At 50.8% G+C, this 27,801-nt stretch overlaps 1 protein-coding gene across 3 annotated transcripts in view; it reads left to right on the forward strand.

Moving 5' to 3' along the window:
• The window catches only part of NFATC2 (nuclear factor of activated T cells 2), a gene marked incomplete at its 5' end in the record, with an annotated part of 149,048 nt that overhangs the window by 23,768 nt on the left and 97,479 nt on the right, over positions 1-27,801 (forward strand). For all 3 annotated transcript variants that reach the window (XM_080814442.1, XM_080814443.1, XM_080814441.1), the window contains 2 exons: positions 11,323-12,340; positions 15,982-16,153. In XM_080814442.1, coding sequence (XP_080670568.1) covers positions 11,323-12,340; positions 15,982-16,153 — 1,190 coding nt within the window. The remainder of the gene's footprint in view (positions 1-11,322; positions 12,341-15,981; positions 16,154-27,801) is intronic.

Below are 27,801 nucleotides of genomic sequence, written 5' to 3' on the forward strand. Positions count from 1 at the left end.
AGCCCGGTACGGCACCCCCCCCCCACCCCCAAAGCAAGGACAACTGCCTTTGACTTTTTCCTGAATTTTTGCCGTGAACTTTACCCAAAATACGGAGACGTAGAGAATTGGTAGAATTTCACATTCCCACCACCCAGCTCTAATTATGGGTGTAAGGCTCGCCCTTCACCCCTCCCCTCACTTACTCTCTACACTCCTGCCCCCAGTTACTTTAAATCAAATTCCAGATGATTCACTGTTTTTGTTAATAACCGGAGTAGTCTGTAGCTCTCCAAGATAAGGACTCGAGAAAAACCAAATGCCATTATCGAACTGAAAACAGAACCATAATGACTTAATTTCAAGTGTCTAGTTGCAAATTCCCCACTTGCCTCACAAGGATCTTTTTTACAGTTACTTTGTCCAGATCAAGAGCCAAATGGAGCTTCAAGTTGTATTTGGTTGGTGTGGCCACCGTATCTCCTTCTAGAAAGGTCCCCATCGGTCTGCTTTCTTGCTGTTTCTTTGTCGAAGAAACCAGGCCAGTTTTCCTACACCGTTCACCATGGGCTGGATTTGGCCGGTGGCGTTCCTGGGGTGTCTTTGAACATGTTCCTCTGTCCTTTACATCTCTTATAAACTGGCATTTAGATGAAAAGCCCCATGGCTCGGATTTTTAATGCATCCCCCTTAACCCCCCCCATTGTGGGGGAGGGGGTATATACCCAAAGGCAGGCCTTTGGAGAGACAAGCAAAGCGGAGAGATGATTTTTCCTGAGGTGGCATTTGGGACCCTCCCCGCCTCCTAATCTGAGGTTTGGGGGAAAAGCACATTTTCTCCACTGGACCTATTTTCGTTAAGATGCATTTCTAGAAGCCAGCCCTTCCCATGTGAATTTTAATTGAGCCATGCCTGGGTGAGCTTTCTGAAGGGAAGAAAGCCGCCTGCAAAGCTTGGGATTTATAAAGGCCCTTATCAAAACAAACCTGCTTGGGCACGCCTGCCGAAAGGGGGTGATGTTAAATGAGGAGGGGAAACACGTGGTCTGCGGTGCCTGTAACCGTGACCGTGAAGACTACGGGCAGGGCCTGCTCACCTGCACGCTCCTGAGAAGGTGGGCCGAGGTCTGCGATCCCCAGAGGGTGACGTCACCTCTGTTGCCGGGGACAAAGGAGGAATGCCATTTATGACCGGGGTTGGCAGGGCCACTGATTAAGCGTGCCTGTCCCTGGGAGCAGGGCACCACAATGAAAACTGCCCCTGGGGAGGGGGGGGAAGTGTAAATAAAGAACCTGTCAGTCAATCCGGTATTAATATTAAATCTCTGCCCCCGGCCAGGAGTTCAGGGGCCCCCACTGTTCTCAAAGGGGAAGTTTCCACTCGGAGTTCAAGTTGGCTAAAAAAAATTGGGGGGGGGGCGATCAGCTTTTCACAGCTGTGCCAGGGGTTGTGGGACTGAAGGGGGGCAGCTTTGAGGGGCTGGCATGAGGGCGAGGGGTCTTCGCTGAGCTGGCTGGAAAGTGTGCGCCCACCCGAGTCCCCTCGCGCAGGCCTGTGACGGAGAGCTGGGTTAGCCGTGGCCAGCGCTGTTTCTGAGGGAGGATTATCTGAAGTCTATTTCTGGTTAGTTCTGACCAGACCTTTCCTTCTCCTTTTGGTGAGGAAGCTGTCTGAGCCGTGTTCTCTGTCACGCACCACATGACCCGTGTGGAGGGACAGTCTCTCCTGTTGGAAATGGGCCTCGCTAAGTCCCGTTCGGTCTCGCACGGCTGCCTTTAGAAAGAGGGGCCATGTCGTCTGGTGACCGGATAGATGAATGACGGGTTCATCCTATGGGGAAGTACGACAAGGTGATTAAAAAAAAAAAAAAAAGAAAATGTGGCCGCACGCCAGATGGATGAATGTTAGAATGTTGGACGAAAGACGCAATCTGTCCATCCTGGAGGATTTTATTTATGTGACGTTTGAGAACAGGCAAACCCCGTCTGTGGTGGGAGAAGTCAGGCCGGGGTGGGGGTGGGGGGCACAAGGGAACCCTCGGGTGGGATGGAGAAAATGGTCTCTATCTTGAACGGTGGGTAACCGGGTACGTGCATATGTAAGAAGGCACGAGAGGTGCATCTCACGTTTGTGCATTTTACTGCTCGTGGCGACGTCTCAGTTTGAACACCAGCTCTGGCCCTGATTGTTTCGTGATTTTAGGTGAATCTCTGCACCCTTAAAGCCTCCGTTTCTCTCTCTGTAACACAAAGGACTTGATGACACCTGCCTCCCGGTGCGGGGAGCGTATGAGCTGTGGAGACGGAGGCAGCAGGCGGGGAGCAGACATAGGAAGGTCTCGAACTTCTTGAAACAGGAGGGGCCCTTGGGATGACTACGCCAGCAAGAGTGGGTCTTCCCACCCCAGTGCGAGGATGGAGGTGAGGCCTGCTGTCCGCCCGACACCTGGGCCCTGCCACCTCCATCCGAAAGCTGACCTCCAGGCCCGTGGGCTGCGGACGCCTCTCTGTCCCTCTGCGGAAGGAGTGTGTGGCCGCCGGCGGGTGCGTGTGACTTCGCACACGGCCATGCCAGCAGCCCGTCTGGGAGGCCGATGGCTTGCAAACCATCCCGGGTCTTGTGTCCCGGGCGCCCGGCCTCATGGCAGGCCGCCTGGGAAGCGGGACCGGACCTTCTTTTCTGTCCCATCTGGTGAAGGCAGACAGCTGTCTTCGCTGGGACACAGTCAGCAAAGAGCCGAGCTTTCAAGGTGGCTTTTTCCAGCAGTTCCGCATGGGCGAGACAGGATGGTAAACTGCCTTTCTTCCCTTTCTGGAATTTCTGGACCTGACTTATCTGGATGGAATTTCTCGCCTTTCATGCCCTGGGCCTGTGTATGTCATCTCCGAGGGACGAGTGTGACAGCCAGGTTCCCCGTCATCACACACACACACACACACACACACACACACACAACTCACAGATGGGGAACCCAGTGGCCGTTCTGCGCGTGCGCACGGTGGGGGCCGCAGGGACCTGGCGGGGATGGGGCTTTGGGGAAAGTCCACTGAGCACTGGACTCCCTACTGGGGGGCAAAGCTTGAGGGAGCTCTGCGGAGAAGGGCTTTGCTCTGGGTGGTGCGGCCCACCGGGCGCTGCTTGGGTGACCCCTCTCAGCCCCCAACACACGGGGGGCTTCTCCCCTCTCCTCCGGCCACACTCTGTGGGGCCAGGCTGTGGCATCCTCAGCGCTGCCGTGGCAGCAGACTGTGATGACTCAGACCCCGGGCCTGGGACTCGCACCACCTTGGGGCGTGAGCTCATCAGGCGGCGGGTCCATCACCTCAGACAGGGACGGCCCGCAGCCCCGGGGCCTTGCTGCCAGGCGGAGGGGCGTCTGGCTTCTGGGCTATGACCTGGCTTCTGCCTCCAGGTCCTTCAGGCCTGAAGGCACTGATTCTCCTTGTGCCCTCCCCTCCCCCAAAGGACAGACCGTGCGGTGGTTCCCTACCGGGGTTTCTATTTCGGTCATTCTATTCTGCTTCCTGAAAATTCCACCCCCACCCCCACCCCCCGTAGCTCTAGGCAGAGAAGATGTTCTCTTGCTGTTCCTTTTTTTCAAAAGCGATCTGTTGGCTGGTGGGTTGGCACCGAAAGGCCGCCTCAGACTTGGCCGTGTGTCCCCGAGGGTGAGCAACAGGCCTGCGAGAGGCTCCAGGAGGAGAGGCGCTGGCAGAGACCACCGTGCGGCCTCAGTGGGATTTTAAAATAAATTGTTGACTCAATTCCGGGGCAAATGGAGGGACTGTGAATATTTCAGAAGAAAGGAATCTATGTCCTTAGCTGTCCGTTGCCTTCTGATGGAGCTCCCAGAGCAGCTCTAACTTTTGAGGTACCTCATAATCCCAGGCTTGGGGTTAAGGGGTCACCATCCAAGACATAGCCCCTTTCGTGAATAGCAGGCTAGAATGACGGTTAGGAGGTGAGGGCGGAGGAGCCAGACAACCTCTTAGAAGCTGTGTGACCCCGGGAAAATTAGTCACCCTCTCTGAGCCTCATTTTCCCCAGTGGTAAAATGTGGAAACTGTATCACCTGCTTCACAGGGTTCTTAAGAGACAAACATTCAATACGTACTCGGTGGTTCTTGGTATAAAGTAAGTGGTATAGACATGTTAGGTATCATCCGTTTTTGTAATGGTGAGTAGCTTACCGAGTCACTCACACTTTAGTCAGATTTAGTTGATCAGCTCCCAGATGACCGAGGGGAAAGAGTAAAAGCATAGAATGGAAGGGGTATTGGAGACCTTCTTGACATACTCCCCGTATGTTTTGAAGGCTAGCTGAAAAACGTTTCCCAAAGTACTGATTAACCCATCTTATTTTTATTTTTTATTTTTTAAGATTTTATTTATTTACTTGAGAGAGAGCGAGCGAGCATGGGCAAGGTGAAGGGCAGAGGGAGAAGCAGACCCCTTGCTGAGCAGGAGGCCCCCAACGTGGGGCCTGATCCCGAAACTCTGGGCCTGAACTGAAGGCGGACGCCCAACCGACTGAGCCACCGAGGTGCCCCCATCTTATTTTTATGAAACAGTCTTCCCTTTTTCTTTTAAGTAGGCCCTATGCCAATGTGGGGCTCAAACTCAGGACCCCGAGATCAAGAGTCATGCGCTCCACTGACTGAACCAGCTGGGCTCCCCACCCTTCTTTCCTTTAATGCGTTTGGAGGCACTGGGGGCTAGTGTGTGTCATGCTGGCAAGTCGTGAAATAAAGCAGTGAGAGCCCAGAAATGGTGGAATTTGCATTTACAGAATGTCTCTGCCAATGATAATAATAACGCCACTGCCACCACCACCAGCAGCACCACACTGGTAGATCTCATTCCTTGGGTGCTTATTCTATGTGTTTCAAGCTTCATGTGGACTTGGTGCATTGTCACTGACCTCATCTACCACTGACTAGGGGTTCCCCTGGGCACACAGCCGAGGGATGGGGCAGTGGCACCGGGGTCTCCTAACTCTGTGCTAGGTGAGACCTGGATCTCAGTGGGGCACCTTGCTGACGTGGGGCCGGGAGTAGTCTCCCTGGTGATCTCATCCTGCAGTCTCCTGACAGTGGTCAGAGGCCTCCCCACACACGCACAGGGCCCGGATACTGGGGGGAGCCCCCAGCAAAGCCGAGGAAGGGGAGAGTGCTGAGAATCGGGACTTCCAATGTCTGCTGCAGAAATAATGACCTGCTGGGGCTGACGGTGGGCAGACAGCCCCTTGCCGAAGCATTTTGGGTTGGAGGGCCCGGATGAATGCTTCCATCAGTCTTGGGACCTCTGCTGTGTGCAGGCCCTGAGTGTGGCCCCAGGGCTGTACAGCATAGAACGGGGGTTCTCAGCTGGTGTGTGTGTGTTCTGCCTGGCGGGAGACATTTGTCAATGCCTGGGGACATTTTTAGTTGTCAGGACAGGGAGAAAGGTGGGGCTGTTACTGACATTGAATGATTAGAATTCGGGGGTGCTGTTGAACACCCCACAGCCCAAAATAAAAGAATTATCTCGCCCTGAATGCTGCTGGTTCCAAGGTTGAGAATCCCTGGCCTGGTGCTTGATGGTGCTCTTGGCCTGCCCAGGGTTCAGGCGGTGGGACCTCGGGCAAGTCCATTCACCTTCTTGTGTCTGTTTCCTTATCTGTAATGGGGGTACACAGTGCCCACCTCACAGGTGGTTGTGAGCATGGAATAATTCACTGCATGTCTGGCTTGTAAGTTCTCTAGCTGCTTTTGAGGTTTATTATTATTAATGAGGTATTTTGAGGTTTATTATTATTAATGACTTATGACCCCTATCTGCCTTCAGAAAGTTCAGGCTAGTAGGGCGACAGACAAGTAAGCTGTAATCGATAGACTTCATGACATGATTCTGTAGGTTCTGTAAGATCTAGTCTAATCCGGACTAGGGAATCAAGGAGGGCCTCTAGGAGGAGGTGGCCCAAGCGTAATCTTGATCAACAAATAATGGCTGGCTAGAAGTGAGGATAGGAGGTTTGAAAGGGAGTTCCTGGCAAGGGGAACAGCATGTCCAAAGACATGGAGGCACAGAGGACATAGAACAGCAGCCACTGAGTCCCCTGTCGTGGCTTCTACCTTCTTCCTCTCCCTGGGTACTGCTGCCTTACATAAGGGCTGGACATCTCCCACGGCAGATACGATTTTATGTGGCCCACTGATGAGTACATTGCATGTAACCGGCGCAATATATATATATATATTTTTTTGGTGGTGCTACTTTGCTTTGAATGAGCCCAAGGTAGGGTCTCAGTTAGGTGCCGCTGTGCCTTTAACACCTTTCTTCCTAGCACTTACCATTCCCTCCCCCCCCCCAGCTCCAGCCTTCAAAAAAGCAGGCTTACTGGGGTGGTGGAAATATTCTACATCTTTATTGTGGTTGTGGTTACAAGGGTGTATAACATTTGGCAAAACTCATCGAACTCTCCATAGTCAAAATCTGTATATGTAAGTTCTACCTCCATAAAAAGAGAGCATTCAGGGGCAGAAAATGGGTGGGCCTCCCGGTAGAGCCTTTGGCCAGCCACGGTGTCTTGAATCTTGAATTTAGTAACTTTTATTTTTATTGTGTTTTTAACCCTACCTTCTATTTATGGAGGTGACACAGATTTTCCATTTGTGGTAGTGGTATAAAGTTTCCTTTTAAAATTAAAAAAAAAATTAAAGTACTATGTGAGTGAACTTAAATATAGAAATATTAAGTAAATAATATTTACCGGTGGTATAGGGATATCACAAAGATCACGCAAGTGGTAAAAAGAGTGAGATTTTTGGGAACCCTCCTGAAAATCTGGTGGTTCTAGGATGAAACTCACTTTGCCCCGTGGCTGTGTGGGCATGGCGGTGACCCTGAGGGGCTGGCTGTGAGGGGGACAGAATTACTGTGCAAGGAGGGCGAGCTGAGAATCCTAGCTGCTTACACAAGTGTGTTCACGATGAGTCTGGGATATTGACTATCAAGCACCCAGAGGGCCAAGAACGGAACGATGATAAATTACCTTCACATTCCCTGCTTGGTGTGAAACTTGCAGAATCTCGAGAGGAAAACGGGAACGGAAAAACCTCTGCTGCTTGGATTAATTAAAACCAGTGTAAATGCTCTGGATGCTTTTGCTGAGCAAACGGTCCTTTCTGTTTTGTGTGGCTGCCAGCGAGTGTGAGTGCTGTGTGTTTTCGTGGCCGAGTTTCAGCGACTGCTCACGTCAGGCCCGAGGGGGTGTTGCTGATGAGACGTGTTGCCGTTCATCTGATAAGGCCGGAATTTTTGCTAAGAGACTTTTTGTGGTTTGTTGGGCTGGTTCACAGGGTAGTGGATTATCAGAATGTTGTCAGACATGGATTTGATGTTGATCTCTCGCTAGATTAAAAATCTGCCCTCTATTACCTGCCGGGAAGGTGTGCGTGTGTGTGTGCACGCATGTGTGCACACATAGATACAAGTTGTGATCCACTGCCTCTTGGTAACAATTCGAGACCCTACACACCGCAGCTACAAAAACCAAAAGATTTCACAGCTGGAAGTAACCAAGGAAACTGATCTAGTCTCTTGCTGTCCTGTGAATGGGAAGGTTGAGACATAGAGCCGGTGGGGGACTTTTCCAAGGTCACAAAGCTAGTAAGTGGCACGGTAGGACTAGATCTCCATTTCCTACTTCTGTTTATCCTGTATATCCTGTCATGTCACCTCCATGCCCTGCCACCTTTAAAATAAAATAAAAACGCTTTTCTTTTGGGAATTGTATTTCTTTTCTCGAGGTCATACAGAAATCAGTCTCCTTTCGGCCATGCCTCTGGGGCCCGATTACTTAGTTCCCCTCCCCGGAGCAAGTCACTGTTACCTGTAGCTTCCAGAGAGAGCCTATGTAGGCAGCAGCTGTGTGTGTGTGTGTGTGTGCACGCGCGTGTGTGTACCTGTGCATACATTCTTTTAGCCTCTGTTTTTATGCTGTGTGTGCTGTATGTACCTTGCTTTTCTCCTTTGACACTGTATCTTGTGGTCATTCCAGATCAACCCAGAAAGAACTTTTCCAACCCTTTACCTAGCGGTACTGTATCCCATTGTGTGAATAAACAAGAATTCAACCCACCCCCAACGGACGGACATTAGGATGCTTCCAGTCTTTCTGGAGTACAAATAGGGCAGTATTTTTTAAAAAGATTTTATTTATTTGAGAGAGAGTGAGAGAGCGAGCACAAGCAGGAGGAGGGGTAAAGGAAGAAAGAGGGAGAACAGACTCCCCTCTGAGCAGGGAGCCTGATGCGGGGCTCGATCCCAGGTCCCTGAGATCATGACCTGAGCCAGAGGCAGACGCTTAACTGACTGAGCCATCCAGGTGTCCCCCAAACAGGCCACTATTAACTAATCTATGCATACTTCATTTTGCACATAAGAGGGTTTAGCTGCAGGATAAATTTCTAAGGCAAGATTGTTTGGTTCTAAAGATACATATGTTGGAATTTTGATAGATATTACCAAATTACCCTCTGGAGGTTATACCTTTCTTCCTTTTGAGTTGGATATTAGCATCTTTGAGTAGCAGTTTAAATATTTCATATAGACTTTTGTGAACTCACTTTCAAAAAATTCATTCAGCCAACCAGCACATATGGGGGGGAGGGTCCTGTCCCAGTGCTAGGAATACATTAGGTGGTAAAAGAGTCCTCATAGAATTTGCTGTTGGTAGGGGTGGAGCTGGAGGTTGGGAGAGAGGCAGGCAATAAACAGCTAACTTCAGAATTACTTAATTGGAATTTTGGGAAGTGTATGGAGCAGAACAGAGAAGGATGAGTGGGCTCTGATCTAGCCAAGGAGACCAGGAAGCCTTCCCCAGCACATGACACTTTAGCTGGAAGGAATGAGTAGGTTTAGCTATGTAGAGAAGGGGTCTGGGTGCAGTGGTGGTGGCGGGGAGGACCTGTTGTGGCAGAGGGAACAGCTGTTGTGGCAGAGGGAACAGCAAGTGCAAAGGTCCTGAGGCAGAAAGGAGGTAGGTGCTTTATAAGAACAGAAAGACAGCCAGTTTGGTTGGAGTCCTGGGAGAGACGTGGGTGAGCAGAGTGAGTTGAGGCCAGAGGTGGCAGGCAGGGCTTGGCCAGGCTGGCCTAGTTGAGGTTGTTTATCTTTACCCTAAGAGCTGTGGGAAGCCATTTCTGGGCTCTCACGGGGGGTGGGGACACCATCTGGACCCCATGAGATCAGCACAGCTAAACCAGGCAGCATTTAGTCCAGGATGGTCCAGAAAGGGCACCAGGAGGTTGAGGATCACCTGCGTAGGCACCTTGGCTCCCCAAGGCAAGGGCTGGTCACACAATTTCAGGAAGAAGTCCCATTTCGGGCTTGATGGACCTTGGGCATGCTTCTTCTGCTGTTTGCCCAGTCACTCAGCAAATGTTTATGGACAGCCTGTGCTAGGTGCCTGGCAAACAATGCCGAACCTCAGCAGATAACGGTTCCAAGTCTGGTGTAGCATAGTCTAGTGCACTGGTCGCCAGCTTCCGTAAAGGGCCAGATAACTGATACTTTAGGTTTTGTGGGCCCTAGAGTATCTGTCGTAATGATCAACTCTACAGTTGTAATGCAAGTCCAAGCCATAGACCATATGTAAACAAATAGGTGCATGGGTGCATTCCAATAAAACTTTATTTAGAAACACAGTCTGTGGGCCACATCTGGCCCAGGAGCTGCAGCTTGCCTGCCCCCTTTCTATGGGCATGAGAGTCCCTTCACAGATAATACCTGACATGGTGTGAGGTGGTTAACGGGTTAGCAGAGGACAGATGGCGGGGTAAATAGTGGAGAGTGAATAGATACAGGAAGAAATTAAGGGAAGCAGCCATGAGAAGATCTCGGCGGGTAGAGTTTCCAGTGGAATGAACAGCACTCGAGAGCTTTAAGGTGGGAACTACTTAAAGAGCAGCGAAGGGGTTAGCGGGGCTGTTGGTGAGTCAGAGTGGGAAACGGGGAAGTACGAATGGCCGGGTGGGCCAGGGCTCAGGGACAAGTGTGTTAAGGACTTTAGATCACATCCGGGGAAGCTTTGAAATGCCGTGGGGTATTTCAAGAGGCTGCTGCGTGGCGAACAGACTGGAGGGGCGAGGGTAGAGTGGGGAGCCCAGGGAGGAGGTGCCTAGAGTCCAGGCGAGAGAGGATGGCTGGCAGCTTAGGGCAGGGGCATTGTGGAGAGGGAGACGGGTGTGCCTGTGGCTTATGTTTTGACAGTAGAGCCATCAGGATTCGCTATGGATTGGACAGAAGGCGTGTGAGAGAGAGGAGTCTGGCTGACCCAAGCCCCGGCAGGGAGGGTGGAGGGGCCTCTGCTGAGTGGGGGAGCTTGATGCGGGTCAGGGTGGCCGGGAGGAACAACACCTTCCCTCACTCGGTCCGCTCTGCGGCGTGGGTCCTTTTGCAGTGACAGCAGAAGGCCGCTACTAGAGAAAAACGAGATCCTTCTGGACCGACTGTTTTCAATAGCTTGGGAGACTCTAGAGCCATGGCTCTGCCTTTTTGAGGGCAAGGGGCTTGTCTGTGGGATTTCTCATCCTGCAAATTCCGCGTCTTCGGGTGAATCTCTTCCCCTCCCTGGGCCCCAGCTTCCCCATCTGTAAAATGGTACAAGATGAGACATGATGCAGAAGCCCTCAGTCTAAACTAAGCCACTAGGTACACTTAAACGTGAAGGGCTGGGATTTGAACCCAGAGCCCCTCCGACTCCAGAGCTGTGTGGTCTCCCCCTCCATCCCATGGCTGTGTCACACGTGCAGAATGACAAGATAAGCCTAGGTCTGTGGCTTCTAAACTGTGGTTTGTGACCCACTGGTGGGCCAGGAAGTCTGTCGAATGAGTTACGACCAGCATTTAAACCAAATAACCCCATCCAAGAGGAAAGATAAGAGTGCACTGTATGTAGCAGGGTAAGTATTGTTTCGCGAAGCTTTCGTTTCAGTCTCCAGTACATACGGTGGGACCCGAGTTGTGAAATACAGTGCATCTCTCCCAGGGGTTCCACGGAACCACACGTTCGGAGACCATGGGCCCGGGGCGCCCTGCACGACTCAGAGGAGCTGTGCTCTGTGCACCTGCACTAAAACCTTGCCACTTCGGTCTCTCTCTTCAAGGAACCTGGGATGAAATGGCCTCCCTTTCCTCTGCCGAGGGGAGGAGGCTCCAGCTTGGGGTTTGGTGTGGCGGGGATTAGAAGGAACAAAAACAAACAAAAAAGCAGGAGATGAAACCCAGCCTGCGATTGCTCTGCACGGGAGTTCTGTTTTAGAGGCTTAAAAAGACCCCCTCCCCCCTTCTCTTTCCAGAAGAACCGAATGCACATAAGGTCGCCAGCCCACCCTCCAGACTCGCATACCCCGATGAAGTCCTGGACTATGGCCTCAAGCCATACAGCCCCCTCCCCAGTCTCCCTGGCGAACCCCCCGGCGGATTCGGAGAGCCGGATAGGGTAGGGCCGCAGAACTTTCTGAGCCCGGCGGCCAAGCCAGCGGGGGCCTCGGGCCTGAGCCCTCGGATCGAGATCACTCCATCTCACGAACTGATGCAGGCAGGGGGCCCCCTCCGCGGCAGAGACACTGGCCTGCTGGGGGAGCAGCCGCCCCTGGCCGGCGTGGCCGCCAGCCCGCGGTTCACCCTGCCCGTGCCCGGCTTCGAGGGCTACCGCGAGCCGCTTTGCTTGAGCCCCGCTAGCAGCGGCTCCTCTGCGAGCTTCATTTCCGACACCTTCTCCCCCTACACCTCGCCCTGCGTCTCGCCCAATAACGGCGGGCCCGACGACCTGTGTCCGCAGTTTCAAAACATCCCTGCTCATTATTCCCCCAGAACCTCGCCAATAATGTCACCTCGAACCAGCCTCGCTGAGGACAGCTGCCTGGGCCGCCACTCGCCCGTGCCCCGTCCGGCCTCCCGCTCCTCGTCGCCTGGTGCCAAGCGGAGGCATTCGTGTGCCGGGGCCTTGGTTGCCCCGCTGCCCGGAGCCTCACCCCAGCGCTCCCGGAGCCCCTCGCCGCAGCCCCGGGACGACGGCGCCCCCGCTGGGTACCCCCCCACGGCTGGCTCTGCCGTCCTCATGGATGCCCTGAACAGCCTCGCCGCGGACTCGCCTTGTGGCATCCCCCCCAAGATGTGGAAGACGAGCCCCGACCCCTCGCCGGTGTCCGCCGCCGCCCCGCCCAAGGCCGGCCTGCCCCGCCACATCTACCCGGCCGTGGAGTTCCTGGGGCCCTGCGAGCAGGAGGAGGGGAGGAGCTCGGCGCCCGAGTCCATCTTGCTGGTGCCGCCCACCTGGCCCAAGCAGCTGGTGCCTGCCATTCCCATCTGCAGGTGAGCGGGCTCGGGAGACGGTCTGGTCCGAGGGTTACTTCCGGGGGGCTTTTTCTGGGTCGGGGGCGTGTGGTTTAGAGGCCTCTAGACAGGGTTTAGGTCCTGGCTCTGCGCTTACTGCCTGTGAGATCTTGGCAAGGAAGTTAAATTCTCCGAGCTGTGGTTTCCCCATCTGGAAGAGAGACCTTCGGGTACCCAGTGAGGTACAGGCACCTAACTCACCAGGCGGTGGGCACGAGGATGCCTGCCATCGCTCAGAGGGCGCCTGGCTGGTTCGTGTATCCCCCAAACGGGTGTATTTCAGATACCTGCTCTGGGCAGGGCAGCCACCGTTACAGGTATTGGGGAGCCCGCGGTGAACAAAATGGGCAGAAATTTCTGTCTTCAGAGAGCTGACATTCTGGGAAGCGCGGAGCAAGTCTTCATGTGTGGAATTTACTGTCCTCTTATAAGAGGCCTTGCTGTTTGTGGGTACCTGCTCTGTGCCTCAGGACTGCAGTCAGAGCTCCGGACCTCCTACAAAAAGAAAGTGGGAGCCATAATCCTCAAAGAGCTTCAAATAGTGGAACACGGAAGAGGTGCAGATAGATGGCAGCACTAGGGCTTCAGGGTCTGTCCAGACTGGATTTGAGTCCTGGTTCTGCCACTCACTGGTTGTGTGGTCATGGGCATTTCTGGTGCTGCCCTCCCTGCTGTGCCCACAGCAGGCATCACTAATCATGCAGGGCCTCTTTCTCATTGAGCACCTTTCTGATGCCATTCCCAGGGCAGGCATTGCTAATCAATCAGGAACTCCCTTTCTCACTGAGCACCATACTAAAGCTTAGCTCATTTCCTATGATATGAGGATAATAATAGTCTCACCTCAGCAGGTTTGTTTGTTTTTTTTTGTTTTTTTTTTGCAAGGATTGGGTGAGAGGATATATATCAAGTCCTTGGCATGGAGCCTGCACAAAGGAAGAGTGCAGAAAAGGGGGCAGGCTGAGGCTCGCCCAGCTAGTTAATGACTGCGTTGGAAACCAAGAACCTCGGGTTCTCAACTCTTTGTTCTCTCTGCTGCAGATTATCTCCAGAATGTGATTCGTGTAATGATTGAGACTGGGGAAGAAAATTGATATAAAATCAGATCAGGCTGCATTTGTCTGATACTTTACTGTTTATAAAGACTTTATCATTTCTCCTTCCATCTCTATTCTGTGGTTGGCTTCAAATGGTTCTGAATGCTGTAAGAATTTTCTATAAGATCGAGAGGATAGGGTGTTCAGGGAAGTCTCCTGATAATATTTGTCTCAGGGTATGCAGAGCAGAGGGCTGAAATTCACATGCAGCATTTTATGTTGGCTCCGATGGTCTAATTCTTAAGATTGTATCATGGTCATCAAAGATTTATTCTGGAACCAAGGAAAGTTTGAAGTTGATACTTAGAGATATCCCACTGGATCTACTCCTTGATTTTTTTTTCCTTAATACTTCAAAAGATAATGCAGGGGTGAAGTGATCTTTTATGAGCTTCAATTTGTACACTTAAAGAAGCATAACTTGCCCACGTAATGAGAGTACAGGTATTTGACACACGTGGCACCTGAGCTGTAGGCAGAAGCAGAAAGCATGTTGCCACTGAAACTAAGGTGGACACCAGACTTCAGGGTAAGTAACTTCAGGAGGCAGCTAGTTGCAAAGAGGAGCTGGAGATCTGCTTGCAGAGTGAGGATGTCAGTGTAAGTTGGATTATATGTTCACGCTGAGCTCCAGCACTGATGGAGTTTATGGGGTGCCACCCCCCCCCACATCTCCCCTTGGTACTGCTGTGATGGAAAAGGGATGGAATTGGTTTCACTACAAATGCTGAACTAAGTCCAGATGATAATGTCAGCTTTCAACAGCTCGGGGCTTAGTGGCAAAGAAGATGCTGACTGGATTAATGATTGGTGCCCTATGTGCAAAATCAGGACACAATGACACAAATCCGTGTATTTGCAACTCTGAAGCTACTTTGACTTTTTTTTTTTTTTTTGGTGGAAGATTTTATTTATTTGAGAGAGAGTGTGTGAGAGAGAGAGCATAAGGGAGGTACAAGGGGGAAGCAGACTCTCCACTGAGCAGGGAGCCTGACTCGGGGCTCCGTCGTGGGACTCCTGGATCATGACCTGAGCCAAAGGCAGATGCTTAACCAGCTGAGCCACCCACGTGGCCCTGAAGCTACTTTAAATATACAGGGCTTCTCTGAAATAAAACTGTTTGCTCATTCATTCATTCATTCATTCATTCATGTTTCCCTCCATCCAGCCATCTACCACCCACTGAATAGTCACTGAGAACCTATCAAATGTCAGGTATGCTCTAGAGTCATTCTATAAGTGAGAGATTTTCTTGGCCCTATTTTAAATAAATTAATAAGATAAGAGGTAGTGTAGAGATATGCGTGGAACACTGGACCAAGAGTCAAGACACGTAAGTTGCCACCTTGGCATGTCTTGCTTTGTGATCTTAAGGAAATGTCTGTGTTCTCTGAGGCTCCGAAGGGTGGTCCAGATAGATCATTAAGGCCTCAGTCAATTCTTAAATGACATCATTTTTACCATATATGAAGTACCCATTGAGCATGCTGGGTAGGTTTAAGATTCCATAGGAAAATAAAACAACGCATATCATTACAACTTCGGATGTTAAGGCATATATATATATCTCTCTAATACCATAACCATAAGCTAATTAGATTGTCTATAGGAGATAACTATTTATTTGAAATATGCACTATATATAGGAAAACATAATTATAGCCTAATATTTATTGAGGAGTTAGTGCACTAAGGTCTTCATATGATCTCAGTATCCCCATTTCTCAGTCAAGGAAACTAAGGCTTAGGGAGGTAGAGTCAGGCATTTGCCCAAAGTAGTTAGAGGTGGATCTTGGAGTTGAACTTGGGTGGGCGACTCCAGTCATGTTCTTGACCTTTACTCTTCCTTTAAATTTAGGGGTCTCTAAATTTAGCCACCTCTCTGGTTAGATGTTCTGTGCTTGCCGTGATAAGCAATGGCTGTAACTGGAAATGATCTCTCCCTAGAATTCGCTATTAATTAAAAAGCATCAGACTTGGAAATAAGAGCCGAAATAACCCTCAGGTGCCATCTGGTCCATTTGTTATGTTATTATAAGACACTGAAGGTAAATGAGGTGAGGTTACTTACCTAAAGTAACATGGCACATTCATGACACATGTGGGCCCCAGATTTCCACTTCAGTGTACTTTCTCGCGCACTTGTTCCTTTGGAAAGGGAGAACATTCTGGGAAAAAGGTGATTTTTAGAGGTAGGAGGTGGTACTCTTTAAAATTCCCAGAGGAAAAGAAGTTGTAGCAATTAGAAATACTCTAGAACTCACATGATATGAAGTTAGCTTCATAAATGGAAATGTCAGTCGCACCGTTGTCATCAAAGATGGAAGAGAAAAACCAAGAAAAAGATCTCTACTTTGTGAAGAGTCCGACCTGTCCTGAGAAATACATGCTTTCCAACAGCCAGTATTTTACTCATACACCCACTGGACATGAGTTTTCAGAAAAGGGACCGTTTACTTTTATTGTACAGGTTGACTGGTTCTGATTTCTTGCACACGTGACTGACCCTGTTTCCTCCTTCAGCATCCCAGTGACTGCATCTCTCCCTCCACTTGAGTGGCCGCTCTCCCACCAGTCGGGCTCCTATGAGCTGCGGATAGAGGTGCAGCCCAAGCCACATCACCGCGCCCACTATGAGACCGAAGGCAGCCGAGGGGCTGTCAAAGCTCCCACTGGTGGCCACCCGGTTGTTCAGGTATGGACTTGAATTCTTCTCCTTTTTTGTGTCCTTCATTTACCAGTAGGTGGGCTACTTTTGCTCAGCCACTGCCTCTTGCTTGTTGGGTTGTGGTATGTGTCTCAGCCTCCTACTTGTCTGACGGATGAGAAAATTTGAGGTGGAATTAGTGTCCAGGGCTGGTCCAGTTTTACTCAGAGGACAGAGAAGAAAGTCTTCCCGGGCTGGATAAGGAAAGGAATAGCTCAAGCTACTTCTTCCCTTCTCTTTCTGATGGAAAAATTGCTAGATTTTGCAGAGGTTTGTGTATTGGCAGAAGGTTTCTGAAGCCATTATTTTGTGGTTACATTTCAGAGGCGTGTCCACTGAGGAAATTCCATACACTCTTGTAAAATATAGAAAACTGGGAGAAAAATTAAAATTGCACATAAAATAACTATTCTTAGCATTTTGTATATTTCTTGTTGCCTTTTGTTCTATTCACAAACATGGCAATGTTTATATAAAGGTTTTTTTTTTTTTAAAGATTTTATTTATTTATTTGTCAGAGAGAGAGAGAGAGAGAGTGTGAGCACAGGCAGACAGAGTGGCAGAGGGAGAAGCAGGCTCCCTGCGGAGCAAGGAGCCCGATGTGGGACTCGATCCCAGGACGCTGGGATCATGACCTGAGCCGAAGGCAGCTGCTTAACCAACTGAGCCACCCAGGCATCCCTATATAAAGGTTTTTAAAGATTTTATTTATTTGTCAGAGAGAGACAGCACAAGCAGGAGAGTGGCAGGCAGGGCAGGCAAGGGAGAAGCAGGCTCCCTGCCGAGCAGGGAGCCCACTGTGGGGCCAAATCCCAGGACCCTGGGATTGTGACCTGAGCCAAAGGCAGATGCTCAACCGACTGAGCCACCTAGGTGTCGAGGCAATGTCTATTAATGTACAGTTATGTGCTTGATGTTACAGTGGTTGGCACTCTGATATTTTTTTATATTATACCATGAGCATTTCCTCCTGTTTTTTCTTAATCATTATCTTTTATGTCTGTGGCTTTTGATTTAACCTCAGACTTTTTTTTTTTTTTTCAAAATAAGTAGAGACGTGTGCATTTTTCTGCAAAATAATTTAAGCTGAAATTATCTTTCGTAATTGTGTAATCTGTTCAACCGAGACTGCTGATTGGTGCTCACCAACCCGCTCGAGCGAGCAGAACCTTCAGGACCTATCAATTTACCTCTTACTTGTATTTGCCTTAAAGCGGATGTATTCTATGATAAGAATTCTATGATGCGTTAGAACCCTCTAGAGAGATTAACAATGCAGATTCCTCGGCATCCCCTGAAACAAAAAACACAACCCCCCAACCCCGAGATCTCCACAGGTGCTTTCGGTATATGCACCTGGTTAAGGACTTCTACGAAAATATTAGGAACTTACAAATCCTGACCAGTTTGCTTTTTCTAGAGCCGCCATCAAAGCTATTTTGGTATTTGTGTCTCTTCCTTGAATCTGTTCCTTGACCACGAGCTGCATTTTCTTCTTTCTTTGCATGCCTCGTAATTATCGATTATCTCCTGATGTTGGACGTCATCGAGACTGGATTTTGTTATCTTCTGCTGAAGGCAGCTCAGTAACGGGCTGATCACTGTGAACTTGTGTGACACTTGGTTTTAGACTCCGTCAGGGCTGCTCTCGGGAAGCCTTTCTCTAAGGCGTACCCTTATTTCTAAGGCACAACCTTTTTGGATGCTTGGTGAGGGGGGGTGAGTCCGCGCCGGTGGTATGGAAGCTGTCCTCGGGTGGAGAGCTGGAGTGAACATGGGCTCACCTCCTGTGTTTCCTTCTCCTCAGTGGCCACAGTCATATGCTGCCCACTGTCTAACGCCTCACAGAAGTCGACCTACGTGTGTTTGTCCTGACTTACTGGTTGTTGATGGTGGGAGGCCTGGTCTGATACTGTTTACTTTGTCATGCGTGAAAATTGCGTTTTTGCGGAAAGGAAGTCTTTATATCATTACTGATCTAGGATTATCAATTCTAGGATGGGGACTTCCGGCTCGGAGGGTGGCGTTAGTCTGTGGGTTGGAGTCAAAGCCTTTAGTAGCGATAGAAAGAGAAACTCACTGAAGGCAGATTAGAAGGGGGATTCAGGGCTTGTCTGAGGAGGCTACTATTGCAAAACCAGGCCAGGAGACTCGGGAAGAAGCTGGACTTGAGAATGCCCCAAATGTACTTCTTTGTTCCATCAACTCCTTCAACCAGTGGATTCATTCTACCGGTGTTTGTCGAGCGCCTTCTTTCCACCATACCCTGTGCTTGATATTAAACTACAACGAAGAATAAAAAAGTTATGGTCTCTTTCTTCACGGAGCTCATGGTCTAGGGGGGAGAGGGTCATTGACTCAAGAGTCATAAGTGATGAAAGTACGAGTGGTGGCAGGTAGCGTGAAGGAAAAGAACAGGAGGCTCTGAGTGTGTGGAATGGAGGAGCCCAGGAAAACAGGGGAAGAACATCCACTGAGATTTCCGTGAGAAGGAGACTGGGGCTGGGGATACGTCAGGGGAACGGCACGTGCAAGGGCCCGGAGGTAGAAGGAAACAGAGGGAACCACGCACGAGGAATGAAGGAGGCCAGTGTAACTGGAGCAGGAAGCCAGAGGGAGGCGGGGAGAGGTAGGCAGGGGCCAGAGCCGGCAGGGCCTGGGTAGCCAAGGGGGATGGAGAGTTTGGCTTCATCCTGAGACGTGAGAAGCAGGAAAGAAACACGATCTGATTTAGGCTTTGATAAGACCCGGCTCTGATTGTTCCCCTGGAGTAGGAGCTGAGATGAGGAGAGTTAGCCGGCTCCGTCCGTGGTCTCTGTCCTTAGGGCTGTGTGGTATCTCCATTCTCCGATCACTCATCAAAGATGGGCTGAGCGCTGCTGTGTTCCAGGCACGGTTCTAGATTCTGGGATATGTGATGAGCAAATCGGTGAGAAAGCCTCAGCCTCATGGGCTTACAGTTGAGCAAAATGGAAACCGTAGTCATTGACATTCAGCATGCTTTACCGTGTGCCAGACCCTCTTCTGAGTGCTGTATGTGTTCATTTATTCAATCCGCAAAGGGCCCTAGGAAGCAGGTTACAATTAGGTCAAAGAGATGTCAAGGCACTTGTTCAGCGTCCTAGCTGTCAAGTGGGCCTGGGATTTGGCCCCCTGGGGCTGGTTCTACCCGCTACACAGTGTTCCTGATTTTTCACGTCCCTCTGCAGACCATCTCTCCCTGACTCCACACTCTTACCAGGCTCAGAAAGCCTGGTAGAAAATTGCCCCCACCTCCCGCCTATCAATTTCATGTGCTGTCGCCACACTGGCTCATTGGGGCCAAAATTGTGATTTCTCGGGGAGACCGTGATTGGCCCTGGTTGGGAAGAGCTTCTGGCTACACCAGTTGGTGTAGCCAGAGAGGTCAGACCATGTGCAGTGCTGGGCTCTGCTCACCCTTTCATCTAGGGCCTGGGCCATGGAAAGTTCCAGAGAAGGGAATAGGTGGGATGTACTGAACTGTGCTTGACGCTCATGCCCCTCCTTCTGACAGCCCCCAAGGATCCCTCCCTCTTCGTGCTTGCAACTTTGAAAACCCAGTGCCTCACTGAAAAGTTTGTAGCCACATTCTCTAAAGATACAAAGTGAAGAATTAAAAAAAAAATCATTTGAATAGATTGTTCTCTTCAAAATGCAATGTGCTAACCACTGATTTTTAGCACAGTAAGTCCATTTTTAGAAAACTTCTTTGAAAAATGAAGTGAAGAGGGGACTTAAAACCCCTTTCGAAATCTGGAGGGTTGCCCTTTGGTTCCCAGAAGAGCAGCGAAGCCCTGTTTTGTACCTTGTCTAGATGCCTCTGCCGGTTTCTCTCTTGATCTGTCTCTATCTCTACATCTGTTTCTATTTCTGTACTCTACCACGGCTCCTTCCCCCCCTCAATGATTGGTCCCCACCCTTTTCTTTTTTATTTACCACACTATAAAACTTCATTTTTTTTACATGCCTAGTGGTTTTATGCTCTTCTTTAGATGAAAATAAAATGAGTACAAGATCATTTCGTTCTTTCTTTACATATAAAATTAAAAACCTTAAATGCGGGCCACATTTAGCTGGTTTTGTTTTGTTTTGTTTTGTTTTTGAATGTCCCTTGGCCTTGGAGGAAACTTTGCTCCAAACCTCAAATGCCTTCAGATCTCCTGACTCCTTCACTTGGCAGATATTTTGTTGAGGGCCTACTGTGTGCCAGGCATTGTGCTCAGTGCTGATAATACAGTGATGGGGGAGAGGAATACAGTTTCTGCCCTGGGGGAGCTCAGGGGCCCCTAGAGGTACCCAGTCGACCAGAATGGTTTGGTGCAGCCATTGCTGAGATGTGGGAGAGTCTGGGAGGCAGGGGAGGGCAATCTGGAATGACACGTGGACTCTAGGACAAGACACGATGACTGATTAGGAGTCCAGCTGTTGGATTTACAATGGGGGGGGGCGGGTAACTACTTAACAAAACCAAGCATGCCAGGAGAGTACTTGGATGACCTGCTGTAGAAGGGGGTGTTGCTGAGGATGTGGACTTATCAGCTGGGACCTAGAGCAAGTGACAGAGCCAGCAAAGAGAGGAGTGATACCCTCCCTTGTCTCTGTTTCTCTAGCTCTCTGGGTAGGAGTGGGCGAATGTTCCTTGCACAGGGTATGGTGTGTGCAGAAGTCCTGAGGCAGGGAGGAACTTGGTGTGTCTGAGTTGCTGAAGGAGGGCCAGTGTCACTTGAGTTTAGCTTGGGGGTGAGGGGTTGGCAGGACCACGCTGTGCGGGACACAAAAGCCAAGGGGAGGAGCTCGGGTTTTATTCCAGGGAAGGGAAAGGGAGTGACAAATTTTGAGTAGAGGAGGAAAGTGAGTCTGACTTAGTATTTCTAAGATCATTTGGGCTTCTTTCTAGGGAGTGGGTTAGAAGGGGTAAGGGAGGAAGCAGGGTGATGAATTTGATGGATTGGGGGAGGTGCCAGGTAGAGGTCAAGCCGCTGCAGACAAGGAGGCAGTGGGAGGAGAAGGGCGGGGAGGGACTCTGTGATGTGACCTTCGGGACTCAGTGCTGGCTTCCACGTGGTAGTGGAAGGGCACCTGGCTAAGGATGGTGTCACGGGCCATGTGGGGGGACTGGGGAAAGGATTGTTTTCTTAAGGGCAGATGATGGCTTCAGTTCGGGGTGTAGGAAGTTGGAAAGGCTTGTGAGGTATCCAAGTAAAGATGCCAGCAGGCAGTTGGACTTAAGAGCCAGGAGCTCAGAAGCAAAGTATGGGCTTTCTACCTCTCAGGCCTGTGGAATGCCACAGAAGCACGTGTGCCATCCCTAGAAGGCTTAGAACAAATCCACTTGGAAGGGGTTATTTCCCACACCCTAATAAGAACCTGCATCTTCCGGAAGTGATAGACTAAAGAGAGAATCTAAGAAGATATTGGAGAAACAATGTCACAAACTGACAAGCTGGTGGGGGCCAGACAGTGAAAAGAAATGGCCGAATTGGCCAAAGGTCAGGAAGCACTTAGGGAGTGGTGGGGAGTAGGGCACGGCAGAGTGTTTGCTTCTTCTCCAGCAGGCAGCCACTGTTCAGTCCCCCCTGGTTGTACCACGTGGGAATGTGGACCCAGCATTGCCGGGTTCTAGAGGTTTTCTTCAGGAGAAGCCAGGAATCTGCATATTCGTGTGAGATTTCTGGTTCTTAAGTGTTGGCCACTAAATCCACCTCTAGGTTCGATTCGGCTCCAGGCAAATATCCTCCAGTTCATATCGTCTGGGGGTAAATAAGGTCTGTGCTACTTGAAGCTTTATCAAATAGAAAGGGAGATAAGAGAGAGGCTATATTTATACGATTTCTAAGAATTGTCTGGGTTGGGGGAGGAGGGCTGTGAGCAGCCAGGCCCACGTTGTTTGTTTTATAAAAAAGCTTTAAATCCCATTGAAATAGAACAAGCTTATAGTTCTTTCCCGGGAGCCAAGGCATCTTAATTCCCTGGCCTGACTTTGACCAGTAAGGAACAGATGGAAAGGGAACCGCTTGACTCGCCTTCAAAGAGCCACGTGCCCTGTGGCAGAATCCAGTCGTCGCTTCCTCGTTCTGGTGCAGGGGAAGGTGCCGGGGTCTTGCGTTGGACCAGACTTCCATGCCCAGGCTGCTTTGCAAAGCTGGGCTTTAAGCATTTCCACAGCTCCTCAGCTCACGGAATCTCCTCATACTCCAGCTGGCTTTGGGCTGTGTAGTGCCATTGTCGTGGAATCCTTTCCCTGCTTGCTTCCACACCCTGTAAGCGCATCCCTGCATAGAAATTTCCTAGTAGAGGACACCTTCCTTATCCATCACCTTCCTTATCCATCATCTTCCTTATCCATCCCGGCGCTCTCAAAACACATTGTTCTTAACCACGCTCTAGGACTTGTTTTCAGCTGAAAGAATGCTCAGAAAGGCATCCTTTCAGTTAGACAGGGACCAAAATGAGAATTCGTAACCACGGTACACACCTCCAAAGACAATTCTTTCAAACCGATGTTCAGACGTATGGAAAAAACAGAGCTAGTTCCTTTCGGAGAAATTCCTTACAGATGCGGAAACCTGATCTATGTTTCGTGCCAGGTAAGAGTGGCGAGCTTCGCATGGTGGGGAGCCAGAGGCCAGGGGCGCACCCGTCCACCTGCCTCCCCCCTCCCCGCCACCCCCTCCCCCCCCGCCCACCCCGCCCCCATCCAGAGGACGCTGGTCGAGTCTCCAAGCTTTCATCTCCTAGAACGGGCTGAGAGGCTGTGATTTTCATCCTGTTGGATTTTAGCCTTCGTCCTCTCTGCAACTCACTTTCAATTAAATCTCGGAAAGGGCACAGAGAAGCCTGGTGGAGTTTTCTCCTTCCCAGGCGAAGCCGCAGTCATGACAGTGAGCAGCGCACCTTTGGCAACGGGCCGCGCACGTGGGCTTCCATTTGACTAACCCAATGTTGTGCTCCGTGAGGCTCCCCGCCCAACCCTCTCTGCTCCTTAGTCGTGAAACATGAAGCAGGTCCTGCAGATGCTGATGTGTCTAGGAGCTGCCGTGTTGGCTTCTCCAGAGGGAAAGCACAGAGGGGTGGCTCGAGTTTCCGAGGAGCAGAGTGTGTTCTGAGATCCCTAGAGGTCCCTCTGCTCGTTCATCCGTTCCTCTGACATTTACCAAGCCCCTTTTATGTGCCAGGCACCGTTCCAGGCGCTGGGGATGTAGCTTTGAACCAAACAGACAAGGGTCCTCCGGCCCCCGCGGAGCTTCTGTTCTGGCTGCGGGGAGATAAGAAATCTGCAGAGTCGGAAAAGTGAAGTCGTATGCCGGGAGGTGATAAGTAAGCCCCGTGCAGTTGGGAAGGGGCTGAGAGGCCTTTCTGAGCAGGTGGCCTTGGAGCAAAGGAGGGGAGGAGGGAGGAAACGTGCAGGGGTCCGGGGAGGAGGGCTCCAGGCTGAGGGGCTCTCTGGGCCCCGCCAGGGCAGGGGCTGGCAACACAGAGGTGGCCAAGGTGCGGGGTGAGCTGGAAGGGGTGCGGAGGAGACGGAGGCCCAGAGGAACGAGCATGAGCACGTTCGGGCTTTGGACGCTGAGGGCTTTTATTCCCAGGGAGGTGGGAGCCCGGAGGGATGGGATCTGACTTAGGTCCCAGCAGCATCCCTCCAGCTGCTGTACTGGTGACAACAGTCTGCAGGGGGGCCGGGGAAGAGGCAGGGAGGGGGTGGGGCCGCTGCTGTAGGCCAGGTAAAGAGGAGCCTCCTGCCCAGGTTTGGGGGTGGAGGGCAGGAACAGTGGTTGGCTTGTGGGTATCTTTGGAAAGCCAGGCTAACTGGTTTGAGAGATTGGCTCTGGTCGAGAGGCGCGGGTGTGGTTGTAGTCTTGGGAGAGCCTGGAGTCCCCAGTCCTGAGCGACCCTGCCGGTCCCCACAGAGATTTCGCTGACTTTCAGAGGGAAGATCCCTCCAGGGGTGGCCTGACCCAGCCTTCTCATGTGAAGATGGGGGTGGGGCAGGGTGGAGATGCTGACGCCAGTCTTTGCAGGAGCCGTCCTCCCCAGCCTCCCCTTGGTTATGCCAGTCTCTCTGTCGTAACACTGGCCGTTCATTTAAAAATTCCAGAGAGGGGGCGCCTGGGTGGCTCAGTGGGTTAAGCCTCTGCCTTCAGCTCAGGTCATGATCTCAGTTTTCTGGAATCAAGTCCCGCATTGGGCTCTCTGCTCTGCGGGGAGCCTGCTTCCCCCCCTCTCTCTGCCTGTCTCTCTGCCTACTTGTGATCTCTCTCTCTGTGTGTCAATAAATAAATAAAATCTTAAAAAAAAAAAATTCCAGAGAGGGCAGTCCAAGCCGCCTTCTGTGGGCCAGATGTGGCCTCCCGTGTGTGACCTCAAGTGGCTAAAGAGGCTTCATGAAAGAACAGAGACGGGTGCTGGCTTTCAGGGTTGAGCCGGGTGGAGGAGAGGGGGGTGTCCAGGGCGGGGCCGGCAGAGGTGTGGGTGCCGAGCAGGTGTGGGATTGGGTGATACGGTGTGCACACATTGTGTGCCAAAGGCACACCGATGGTAGGCAGTGCTTCTAGGTCACGTTACAAGATAAACAGTCACGACTCAGTGGGACGTTGCTCCCCCACAGGGAGAAGACAGAAAGCTTCCAGAATCTTGGAGAAAGAGTTGTTCCCAAAAGACCTGATTAAGTCTGAGGCTTGCAATATGTCTGGCAGACAGAGGGGCCATATAGGGGAACTTGATGTGTTCCCGAGACAACTTTTTGGGTCCCTCCTATGGGCCGGGCACTCTGTTGTAATGATGAGAGCTGCACTTACGGAGCACTTACTGTATAATTTCCTTGGAGTGACCTACTTCATCTTTGCAGTGATGCCGTGGAGTGTAGGTGGTAGAACTACTACTCTCCTTTTACAGACAAGGAAACTGGGACGCAGAGAGGTTAAGCAACTTGCCCGATGTCACCCAGCTGGTGAGCGGTGGCGATGATTGGGACACAGGAGGCCTGAAGCCAGAGCCTACCTTTAACCGCTGGTGTGCACTGCCTCTGGAAAGCTGGTGGTTTGAAGCAAGGCAGTCCTAGTGTTCATTAGCTCTGGGACTCCATGTCCCTGGCTGGGCTGTAGTTTCTTCAGTTGTAAAGCGATGAAAGCTGCGTCTTTCGGATTATTTGTTTCGTTGTGTCAAGAGTCACGAGGACGCTAAACACCGGTGTCCCGCGTGATCTCTGGCCTAAAGCAGGCATTTAATCCGCTGTTCTTTTTGTTGAGAAATAGAGCGATCGACGTGGACCTGGGATCTTCAGAGCTGCGCTAGCCTAAAATTAGACGCTGGTGTCCGTTCAGGTTTTTTTCTGGTGGAGTGAAGCAAATCTGAGACTCATGGAGGGCACTGGGGGGGGGGTCTGAGGGTTGTTTACGTACCCGTTGTGTTATGGATATGACCTTACTTCACCCTTGCAACCACATAGAAAGGTGGGGCTGTGATTCCCGTTCATAGGGGAAGAGAGAGGCACAGGAGACGGGAACTCACATCATTTGCCTAAAGGCGACTAGTTTACCGCCCTCGCCTTGGCTTTTAGCTTCTGGGTTCTGACCCTCCCACTTACCCTTTGTTCATCCGTCACCTGCTCGCAGCCAGCCCCGCACGAGGTCCCCGCACAGAGCACTGCAGCTGGGGTTCCTGCGGGGGTAGGACCACCGGGCCAGTGTTGGCATCCAGGTCCCACCCTCGTCTCTACTTTCTCCACTGAGTGACCCCGAGTGAAGCGAAGATTTTCTCTGGTCCTGGGAGAAAGGAGGCATCTGCTGGAGGCCGGTTTTCAAGCACCTGTTGGCTCCACCGTGCCACGATGGGGGAGGGGCGGTGATGGTTTCTGGAAGGGGCCCTTCTTCCTCGGCAGCAGCAGCGAAGCCGTTCCCCAGACCCTGGGAGACAGTGGGGGATGTTCAGGCCACTCTTTCGGAGCGTCCTGGCAGACTGTGGGCTGGCTCTGCCCACGCCTGCATCTGGTTATCAAGCACTTGCTGTGTGACAAGCACGCCCCGCGCGAGGCCTCGGGCAGGAATGCTGTCCCTGCTCGGTGCATGCGGAAGCAGGCTCAGAGGCGTCGGGGGCCTTCTCCAAGGAGGACGTGGTCATTAGCAACCCTTGACTGAGTCTTCTCTACGTGGCAGCTGCAGGAGTCGTGGTGCTGTTATTAACCTCAGGTCCAGAGGAGAAAACTGAGGCTCCAGGTCACACCACTCACCGGGCGGGACGATACCCATGCCTGCCTGCTCGGGGCTTTGCAGAGAGTCAATGACCTGACAGGGTGAAGTGCACGGAGCAGGGCTTGGCGGCCCGCGGGTGCTCAGTGTGCGCTCACTGGTCCCGTTTCCTATGATTGTTTCTTTTTCTCCGCACCCTCCTGTTAGGGTGAAAAAAGGGAGCATTTGTTCTTACATGGAAGTTTTGATTTCGTGCCACAGTCCCGGAGTCAGGACGGACGGGAGTTAAACACCACCCACAAGGGTGATGTCAATGCCCGTCATGTACGGAGCCCGGGCTCTGCGTGAGGTCAGGGGACTGGCTCAGGGTCATGGGGTCCGCATGTGGCAGGACAGAATTTTTTTTTTTTTTTCAAGATTTTATTTGTTTATTAGACAGAGATCACAAGTAGGCAGAGAGGCAGGCAGAGAGAGAGGAGGAAGCAGGCTCCCTGCTGAGCAGAGAGCCCGATGCGGGACTCGATCCCAGGACCCGGGATCATGACCTGAGCCAAAGGCAGAGGCTTTAACCCGCTAAGCCACCCAGTCGCCCCAGCAGGACAGAATTATAACGCACATCTGTGGAGCCGCTTGGCCACACCATTCTCACAGGTCCCCATTGTCCTCAGGCCCAGGGCTTAGGGTTAGCTCCTTCTGAGTGTTCCAACACAGGTTTGAAAAAGTCTGTGTGTGTGTGTATACATATCCACACAGGCATTAAATACGTTATATATTTAATATATAAATCAAATAACATATTAAATAAATATATTTATATTAATATCAATTTATATTATTTATGTATTATATACTATATAATATCTATGTTAATTTATATTCGTTAATATTTATATTAATATTGAATAAATATGTCAGATAGTAAAATATATAAGTTAAATATATACACATACATATGTATAGACATTGTACATATATGTGTATCAGATACACACATATATACATATTTTAATTCAATTATTATTATTTTTTTGCTTTTTTTTTTTTAAGAGAGAGAGCATGAGTAGTGTGGATGGGAAGAGGAGGCAGAGTGCGGGTAGAGAGAGAATTCTAAGCAGGCTCCACACTCAGTGATGAACCCGGCACGGGGCTTGGAATCACAACCCTGAGATCATGACCTGAGCCAAAATCAAGAGTCAGATGCTTGACCAACTGAGCCACCCAGGCAGGCACCCCCATTTTTTCTTGTTTGAATAGGTATTTGTTGCTTAAAAAATACAAAAAAGAAACCAAACAGCAGGCTTTGTCACCTGGAGACCTACTGGCTTGGCTTTGCTGTTATTTCCTTTCAGTCACCTCCCGCTGTGCCTGCCCCCTGCTCCTTCCCTCCTTACATGGTTGACTTCGTATCAGGTTATTGTGATGACCCCAGGG

The sequence above is a fragment of the Martes martes genome (assembly GCF_963455335.1).
Source record: "Martes martes genome assembly, chromosome: 9".
Lineage (NCBI taxonomy): Eukaryota > Metazoa > Chordata > Mammalia > Carnivora > Mustelidae > Martes > Martes martes.